At 40.1% G+C, this 10,143-nt stretch overlaps 1 protein-coding gene across 3 annotated transcripts in view; it reads left to right on the top strand.

Annotated features, from left to right (window-relative positions):
- LOC132011093 (adhesion G protein-coupled receptor E2-like) overlaps window positions 1–8,932 on the top strand; it is a 36,128-nt gene extending 27,196 nt beyond the window's left edge. For 2 of the 3 annotated variants that reach the window (XM_059389243.1, XM_059389242.1), the window contains exons 14-20: window positions 536–733; window positions 1,009–1,244; window positions 3,725–3,791; window positions 4,189–4,280; window positions 5,247–5,415; window positions 5,499–5,609; window positions 6,776–8,932. In XM_059389243.1, coding sequence (XP_059245226.1) covers window positions 536–733; window positions 1,009–1,244; window positions 3,725–3,791; window positions 4,189–4,280; window positions 5,247–5,415; window positions 5,499–5,609; window positions 6,776–6,826 — 924 coding nt within the window. In that variant the 3' untranslated portion in view covers window positions 6,827–8,932. The remainder of the gene's footprint in view (window positions 1–535; window positions 734–1,008; window positions 1,245–3,724; window positions 3,792–4,188; window positions 4,281–5,246; window positions 5,416–5,498; window positions 5,610–6,775) is intronic. The other variant, XM_059389244.1, reaches the window with a different exon arrangement.
- The last annotated feature ends 1,211 nt before the right edge of the window (window positions 8,933–10,143 follow it).

Raw genomic sequence — 10,143 nt, 5'->3', positions numbered from 1 at the left:
CAAACCCCTCAGATTGTTTTTCAGAGTCCATAGTCTCTCATGGTTCACCTCCCCTTCCAATTTCCCCCAACTCCCTTCTCCTCTCTAACTCCCCATGTCCTCCATGCTCTTTGTTATGCTCCACAAATAAGTGAAGATTTTATTTCTTTATTTGACAGATCTTTTTCAGGCAGAGAGAGGAGGAATCAGGCTCACTGCTGAGCAGAGAACCCAATGTGGGGCTCAATCCCAGAACCCTTTTAAAAGCAGAGGCTTTAACCCACTGAACCACTCAGGTGCCCCCCTGGGTTCTGTCTTAAGTAAGGACTCTTATTCCTCAAATCTTCCAAGGTCTGAGTTAATCAATTCATATTTCCATAAAATTCTAGCATTCTAAACCTATAGGAATTTATCCAATAACATAACATATTTACCTACCTCCTTCTTTCCTCATTTGGCTACAGCAAGAATTAAAATTAAATTTAAAAATTTTAGATGGAAGATTTAGGGAAATGTGACTGTAATGTCCTTTTTGCTTCTCTTTGCTGGATCCCAGGAGAAGGATACCTGGCTGGCTGTGATCACGTACCTGGGGCTGGGCCTCTCTCTGCTCTGCCTCCTCCTGGCAGCCCTCACCTTCCTACTGTGCAAAACCATCCAGAACACCAGCACCTCCCTCCACCTGCAGCTCTCAATCTGCCTCTTCTTGGCCCACCTGCTCTTCCTCATGGCCATTGACTGGACTGAGATCAAGGTACTGACACTGTCACAGAGGAGCTCCTGCTGACCCAGGGGTTCTTAGTTCATGGAGCCATGCTGCACTGACACCTTAATAAAATGACATTGGGTTCTGGGGAGGTTAGAGGGTACGTAGCCTATTTCACATCGACTAATTAACTAGAAGACAAACCCTCTTCTGACAACTTGACCATATACTTGAGAGTTCCTTCATGGCAAAGTATGGGACAGGTCCTGGGGTCACCTTCCTCCTTGATGATCCTTCCTGGTGACACCATTCTCCTCCCCCAGGTGCTGTGTGCCATCATTGCAGGTGCCCTACACTATCTCTACCTGGCCTCCTTCACCTGGATGCTGCTGGAGGGTCTGAATCTCTTCCTCACTGCACGTAACCTGACGGTGGTCAACTACTCCAGTGTGAGCAGTATCATGAAGAAGTTCATGTTCCCTGTGGGCTATGGAGTCCCAGCTATAATTGTGGCCATTTCTGCTGCATCTAGGCCTCACCTGTATGGAACACCCACCCGGTAAACACAAATTCCCACATCCTCATCTTCTCCAGCATGACCATGGCCATCATAGAACCAATAAATATTTAATTCCACCAGAACATGATAGACAGAAAAGTCAGTGACCACTCCAAGGACATCTACCTGGTAGAATATCGTGTTCCTTGAACTGCTCTTTTTTTTTTTTTTTTTTTAGTTTGGGAGTATAATCTTTTATTTTTTTTTTAATTTCTTTTCAGTGTCCCAGAATTCATTGTTTATGCACCACATGTGGTGCTCCATGCAATATGTGCTCTCCATAATACCCAGCACCAGGATCATTCTTAAGTCATTAAGATATAATTGTTTTAAATGTTAACTATAAAATGTGTAAATAATATCATGCATTATGTTATTAACTATAAACTAATATAATATTAATGATGTTTAATAATTACTAATTGATCTAGTTAAGATAAATGAGGTGACTTTTTAATCTTTCAGATATAATTATTTTAAATATTAAGTGTATATTACATAAATAACTAAATTATATTAATGACTATAGTCTGTAATATAAATAACATCTTGTGCATTAGTAAATACATATTAATATAGTATTCATTGTGTTAACTGAGGGGACAGTTTTAAATCTAGAAAGAAAAACTGAAATGACGAGATGGCACTGATTTGTGTAAACTTTTCTATCCTAATTTTAAAGGAAACAGAGGGTCATTTGGGTGACAAAATAAATGCAAAAACAGCCAAGATTTAGAAATCACTTCTGATACACAATCACTGTTCTAAATATTTTTCATATGTCAGCTCAAATCAACAACAACCTGTGCAGTAGAAACTGGTATTGGGCCACAAGACAGATGAGGAACTGAGGCACAAGGAGATTAACTAACATGGTTGAGGTCACACAGCTGGTTTGTGGCAGAACTGGGGCCACATCCAGTCTGGAACTCACACTGTGTGCCTATCCTGATGACACGAGAGCTCAGCTGCATCAGCGAGCCCTGGCCATCTGGCCTCCCTAGGGAGTTAAGCATAAAGGTTAGCAAACTTTTTCCATAAATGGCCAGGTAATCAATATTTCCAGCTTTGTGGGTCCTATGATCTCTGCAGCAATTACTCAGCTCTGTCCTCAGAGCATAAACAAGGCCATAGACACTTTGGGAGGGATGAGCGTGTGTTCCAATAAAACCCAGTTTCAAGAGGAAGTGGCAGCTGCCTGCTTTGCCAACACCTACCTTCAAAGCTATACTTTGATGCTTCCCGCTGGGTCCATCTGACCCTTTCTCCATCTTTACACCTCCCATCTCACTGGGGATAAAGTCCAGCTCTGTCCTTGCTCTCAGTGTGGCCTTGAGATGCCTCATCTGTGAGTGTGTGAGTACCTGTCTCCATAAGTTATGTAACACACATGAGCCTTAAGGCTGGAGCAGGCTCACTGTTTTGTCTAATTTGGGATTTTTCCCTCACTTCTTGCATGGTCCAAAATTTTCACCTGTCCATACTCATTCATCACTCATATTTCACCTTAAATACAATTCAGTTCTTTCAGAGAAATGCTTCCTGACTATCTGGATCTCCTATACCCCAGACTAAGTTATGGATCCAGCTACATATCCTCATAGCTCTTCATACTTGATCATAAAATTAATTACCTTGATTTTGTCTACTAATTGTTGACTTTCCCACCTCGCTGATGTCTCCCTGAGGACTGAGACCACCCCAGCCTAATCCCAGCCAATCTTAGAGCCAAGCACAGACCCTGATACAGAGGAGACACTCAATACTTACCTAAAAAAACCATGAATTAATTTATGTCAATACTGCTATTTTCTTTTTTAAAATTATATTTATTTTTGCTAGTATGTCTGGGTGCCAAGACAGAGGAAGAATTTTTTAAAGGAACTTATCTTTTTTAAAAGACCACTTTATTAAGGTATGACTGACATGTAAAACACTGTATGTAATTAGTGTACACAACCTGTTAAGTTTGGGGCTAATACTCATGAAACTATTGCCACCATCAAAGGCATATACAAAGTTGTAGTTCTTCAAAATAAGTAAGTTTAGGAGATCTATATCACATAGCGGTTTTCCCTAACAATAGTTAAGTATTGCATACTTAAAATTGACTAGGAGAGGGACGCCTGGGTGGCTCAGTTGGTTAAGCAGCTGCCTTCGGCTCAGGTCATGATCCCAGCGTCCTGGGATCGAGTCCCACATCGGGCTCCTTGCTCAGCAGGGAGCCTGCTTCTCCCTCTGCCTCTGCCTGCCATTCTGTGTGCCTGTGCTCGCTCTCTCCCCCTCTCTCTCTCTGATAAATAAATAAAATCTTTAAAAAAAAATTGACTAGTAGGGTATGTTAAATGTTTACACACGAAAAAAAAAGCAATAATAATAATGATGAAGAAGGCAGGAGGGAACATTGGGGGTGCTTATTTATAAATCTTTTATCCAGGAAATCCAATATTTTCTTGAATCTCTTCCCATCTTTCTCTTAGATGCTGGCTCCACACAAACAAAGGATTCATATGGACCTTCCTTGGCCCTGTCTGCACCATCTTCTCTGTGAGTAATGGATGACATCAGAGCAGCCCACTTGCCCAGCTGAGGGTCATTCAAAGACCAGGTGTATCAGGAGGGTGAAAGGCAGGGTGAGCAATCATTCCAGTCGGCCCAGGACGGATGAGGGGCTCCCAGGAGGTGGGAATTCCCACTGTAAAACCAGGAATCAGGTGTTTCCTGAGACGTAGCACTTTCAGTGACAAAATTTGGAATTCCCATGCAAACTGAATTGAAGTGGTCACTGAAGTTACAGGATAAACTCTGATTTAGAGAGTGTTTACTCTGCTTCTCTAGGACTGTTATGAAACACAAAGGCTTCTTCCCTCCCACATTAGCAGCTGGATGAGCTAGGACGAAGGTTTTCTAAATGTGTAGTTAAATGCCTATGGGTTTTCTGCAGATTAATTTGGTTTTCTTTCTGATGACCTTCTGGATTGTGAAAAACAAGCTCTCCTCACTCAACAGCGAGGTGTCCACCCTCCAGAACACAAGGTGAGGATGGGTCGCAGGGTCACACCATGCCCCAGACAGAACATTGTCCTCACGCCTCCAAGGCTCTGGTGTCCCTTCACAGGACTCCTGAGGGGACAGGAAGATAAAAGGGCAGCAACCCTCCTTGGCAGCCAGCTCAGATTCTGTGGTTTGCTGCTGACACCCATACTAAAAACATTCCATCTGTGCATACCCTCCACAACAAACTACTTCAGCTGCAGAGAGAAATGACTTTGTTCTGACAAGCAGAGATTGCTATCAGAGATCTGTGAAAAATATCCTGTGAAAATTCATATCTTTATAACACACTCAGGAAATCACATAACAGTTTTCGGAACCAGCACACCCCACCATGCTCATGCCTTCATGCATGCTCTGCCCTCTGCTTTCCCCCTTCTCTTGAACCTGGTGAAATCAGTTTCATCTTCCACATATCACATCCTCTAAGAGTTTGGGGATGTCCTTTGCTTTCCTCAACTTTACACAGAATCAATGGCCTCAATTCTGGGCAAAGCATACCCTGGCTCAGTTCATGGAGAGGGTCAGCCCTGGATGGAAAGAAGTACCTCACTTTGCAAATGTTATAAGTGATCATTTATTCTTGTCTTTCCACCAGATTTTAAGGTCTGTAAGAACAGAGGTCTTGTTCTTTGTTCTTTTGAATGCCCTAGCCCCAGCCTAGAGCCAGGTGCATAGAATAATCTCGGTAATGTCAGTTGAACAAAATTAGGGATCTTCATGAAACATCAGGATCTTTTCAAAACTCACATTTTTGAGTGTCACCATTATCCTCAGTCCGAGTCAAATGCCATCCTAGACCCAAATAGTGTTTCTCTTTAGGGAATCATTGACAATAAAGGTCAAAGTTGATCACAATTCAGTCAGAAGCATCATGGAGTGGACATGAAACCAGACCTGGTTGTGTTGCTCTGGATGCATCCTGACCTCCTTCCTCCTCCTACCCAGGATGCTAACATTTAAAGCCACAGCTCAGCTGCTCATCTTGGGCTGTACATGGTGTCTGGGCATCCTTCAGGTGGGTCCAGCTGCCCATGTCATGGCTTACCTCTTCACTATCATCAACGGCCTGCAGGGCGTCTTCATCTTCCTGGTATACTGCATCCTGAACCAGCAGGTACTACTGCTCATTCCCGCCCAGGACCCTTCCTATGCTCACTCCCTTCAGTGAGCTGACCCAAGCATGTTTCGTCTCTACAGGTCCGGGAACAATACAAGAAATGGTTCAAAGGGGTCGGAAAAACCAAAGCTGAGTCTGAGAAGTACACTCTTTCAAGTGGGACCATGTCTGATGACTCCAAACACAGTATGGTAAGATTATCCAGTGTTCCCAGAGCACTTCACTAACCAGTCCTCTTGAGAAGCTCATGCCTACTTCACTGATAACCTGGGTATACATCAGGAGATGCTCTATGATGACTTACACTTGGTTTTCACCTGAACTCACTTGAAGACACTTCCCTATCTTGAAAAGGGGTCTTCCTATACTTTCACTCACTTTCTATGCTCATGTTGACCCTTGCACAAGACTGTCCTCTTTCTCCACAATGTACAGCATCACTTAGTGTGACATGGGTGCATCCCCTTTTTAATTTTTTTATTTTTTTAAATTTTTTATATTAATTTATTTATTTTCAGCATAACAGTATTCATTATTTTTCACCACACCCAGTGCTCCATGCAATCCCTGCCCTCTATAATACCCACCACCTGGTATCCCAACCCCCCCCCCCCCCCCCCTTCAAACCCCCCAGATTGTTTTTCAGAGTCCATAGTCTCTCATGATTCACCTCCCCTTCCAATTTACCCCAACTCCCTTCTCCTCTCTAACTCCCCATGTCTTCCATGCTATTTGTCATGCTCCACAAATAAGTGAAACCATATGATAATTGACTCTCTCTGCATGACTTATTTCACTCAGCATAATCTCTTCCAGTCCCGTCCATGTTGCTACAAAAGTTGGGGATTCATCCTTTCTGATGGAGGCATAATACTCCATAGTGTATATTAAATGTACTTAGTAACATGATACAAAATAATTATAAGCAGAGAATAATGTTGTTATCGACCAAGTAATCAGGAATAAAGATCTGTACCCCTCATGCACACGCTACACATAGTCACTGCACATCCTTTATCCGTCATCATTCCCCACCAGCCCTGTGTATGACAAACAACAAATATGTGTAAATATAGTCACAAAAGTCAAGTGAAATAAATACTAGGATGGATTGGAAACTTTTTTCAAAGTCTTCTTTCATTCCTAGTATTTCCAAATACACAAACCCTGCAAACCTCACTAGAGAGTCACAGAAGGCAGAGGAGAGATCCTGGCAATGTGAATTGTACCAAGAATTTGTATGTTCAGATTTACAAAACCATTTCTCTTCTTAGACTTCTTCCAATAATATTTTGTAGTTTTCTGTGCACACCATGCACCTTCTAATACAAAATCATGTTTATACCTTCCTTCTTAGGAGAATTATAATGAACAGCTAAGCCTGAAGAACTTGTCTCTTAGAAAATGAAGAAAATGCTGGCTGCCATCCTTTGGACAGAGTATAAAAGATGCTTTTTCATGTTTATCACAAATAACTCTTCTTGGCACCACTTGTAAGAGAAAATAAGCAGTAAATATTTGATATTCAGCTGCTGGAGACTTTTGGTTTTCTGGTGCATACAGCATGTTCATCTCACTCCCAGTGTAATTAGGAGCTATGGCCCAATACCCCAGTAGAAACCTCTTCTACAAAAGTTCTTCCTCAGGTTAATGATATATAACAAGGAAAAACAGCCTCAAAGGACTTTCCTGAAATGACATAAGAGGGAAACTAATATTCACACACCTGCATATAGTATAATCAACTAATCCCAGTTGCTCAAGACTTTCCTGGTTTTAGTACTGGAAATATTATATCCCAGGAAACACTTTGGTTACAGGCAAAGTAGATCAGTTGGTCCCCATACATACATACAATGCCTCAACTTCTTCACTTTCCATTTCTAAAGACTTACTAATTTATTCATTCCAAAAGTATGTGCTGGGAATAGATCAAGGAGATCCAATTCCTGATTTCACAGACTTTAAATGTGGGAAGGGAAGGTTTCATCAGAATAAAATCAGAGCTAGGGGACTAGAGTCTCTGCATCTTTATGTTTATAAGTTGAGTTGTGGGAAAAGGTATATATGGCTACTGCACATTTTGTGAGATTTATTTATAGATAACATATTTTCACTCTCTTCATGCAGTCTAAGCAAGATCTAAATCCAGAGCAGTTACACCTACAAGAAATTTCCTGAGGACTCCCTCTGACCAATTCTGTATCAATTTGAACATCTAAGAAACATGATTATGTTTTAAATAACTTATCCATGAGTCCATAGTGATGCTTTAAAAGACCACTGAATAATTAGAACAGCATGATTCTTCCAATATCCCATAAGTGGCCACTAAAAACATTGAGTGAAAGTCTTTGGAGAACAGGCTAAGGCCAGAGATTCAAGGAATCACCTCACAGACTACCAATTAATTACAAGGGACAAAGTGTACATTGGCAACATGGAGATCTGACAGCCATCATCTGAAACTAATGATGAAGCTTAATATCATCAATGGTAAGCAAACCGACTTTATGTATCTCCTGATATGTCATGAAATTACAACATCCCATTTTTAGTAAAAAAAAAAAAAAAGAAGAAGAAGAAGAAGAATTATTAGCAAATCACTCTAATTGAAATCTAATCCAAACTTTAGGCTGTGAATTGGCAAAGTATAACATTCCAGCCAAATGCAGGGAACTGCCTATTTTTGTTAATAAACTTTTATTGGGACACAGCCAAACACATTCATTATCTAGGCTGCTTTCATGCTACAATGTCAGAGTTGAGTTGTGACAGAGGCTATAAGGATACAAAGCTAAAAATATTTGCCACCTGGCCCTTTATAAAAGAAGCTTGCTGGTCTCTGTCCTTTTAGACTTACCTTTCAATATAGATGAAACACAGAGGACAAAATAATTTAAATGACATCATGAAGAAACCGTCAGGCAAATCCTGAATTCAGGCATTCAACAAGACAATTGGCCTGGCCTCTTCTAAAATCAATATCATTTTTACAAAGTGACTAGAGGCTGCTCTACATTAAAAGAAATGAAAGCCTGGTGCTGGGTATCAAGGAGGGCACATATTGCATGGAGCACTGGGTATGGTACATAAACAATGAACCTTAGAACATGGAAAAAATAAAGTTAAATAATAAAATTAAATAAATATATAAATATATTTCATTACTTAAAAAAAGAAATGGAAGTGACATTACAAACAAATTCAGTATCAATTTTAGTGAAGTTCTGGTTCAGAAAAACAGCTATCCATGACATTTTGGAGGCAATTAGGATAATTTGAATATGTATCAGGCATTGAAAGTTATTATGAAATTTTTATTAATTTTCTTGGGTATAGTAATAGTATTGTGGTTTATATAGAATATTGAATTCTCAATTCTTGAATTCTCAAATATTTGTTGAAGGAGGATTGAAGAATGAATTGTCATGATGTCTACCACTGAGTATCATGTTTTAGCAAGAAAATGTATCCATGTGTGGAAATAAATTGAGAAAAGTGTTTTAATGTGGCACTATGTTAACAATTGTTGACTCTTGATGGAGAATATGAGTGTTTATTGTATGTTTTTTCCAAATTCTCTCTATGTTTAAAATGATAAACAAAAGGTGTCAGAGAAGACAATAAATATATCAATTAGTTATTAATTCATAAATATATATGCCCTCATAAATTCCTAGATGTCCACATAAAATGCTTTCACCTCTGCACAAAACTAACTTTGTGAATGAATGTTTTTTAAGATTTTATTTATTTATTTGAGAGAGAGAGGGAGAGAGAGAAAACACACAAGCTGGGACAGGAGGGCAGGAGCAGAGGGAGTGGGACAAGCAGACTGTACACTGAGCTCAGAGCCCAATTCAGGGCTTGATCCCACAACCCCTCAGCTACTTAAAAAATTGGCAAAGCAAGAAACAACAAATGTTGGAGAAGTTTTGGAGAAAGGGGAATCCTCTTACACTGTTGGTGGGAATGCAAGTTGGTGCAGCCACTTTGGAAAACAGTGTGGAGATTCCTCACAAACTTAAAAATAGAGCTACCCTATAACCCAGCAATTTCACTACTGGGTATTTACCCCAAAGATACAGATGTAGTGAAAAAAAGGGCCATATGCACTCCAGTATTCATAGCAGCAATATCCACAATAGCCAAAATGTAGAAAGAGCCAAGATGCCCTTCAACAGATGACTGGATAAAGAAGATGTGGTCCACATACATAAAGTAATATTACCCAGCTATCAGAAAGGATGAATACCCAACTTTTATATCAACTTGGATGGGACTGGAGGAGATTATGCTGAGTGAAATAAGTCAAGCAGAAAAAGTCAATTATCATATGGTTTCACTTATTTGTGGAACATAAGAAATATCATGGAAGAAATTAGGAGAAGGAAGAGAAAACTGAAGAGGGGAAAATCAAAGGGGGAGGTGGACCATGAGAGACTATGGGCTCCAGGAAACAAACAGGGTTTCAGAGAGGAAGGGTGCAGGGTATAGGTGAGCCTGGTAATGGGTATTAAGGAGGGTACAGATTACATAGAGCACTGGTTATTATGCGTGAACAACGAAATGTGGAACACTACATCAAAAACTAATGATGTACTGTATGGTGACTAACATAATACAAAAAAAAATAAGTAATTATAACATATTTTGAAAAATGCGGATAAGTCAGCTGCCAATCTAATATTTTTACCATTGTATGTTACAGACTTCTTTTCC

The sequence above is a fragment of the Mustela nigripes genome, chromosome 2, assembly GCF_022355385.1.
Source record: "Mustela nigripes isolate SB6536 chromosome 2, MUSNIG.SB6536, whole genome shotgun sequence".
Lineage (NCBI taxonomy): Eukaryota > Metazoa > Chordata > Mammalia > Carnivora > Mustelidae > Mustela > Mustela nigripes.
Note: the sequence above shows the minus strand (reverse complement) of the source record. Positions and strands in the feature narration are given on the sequence as shown.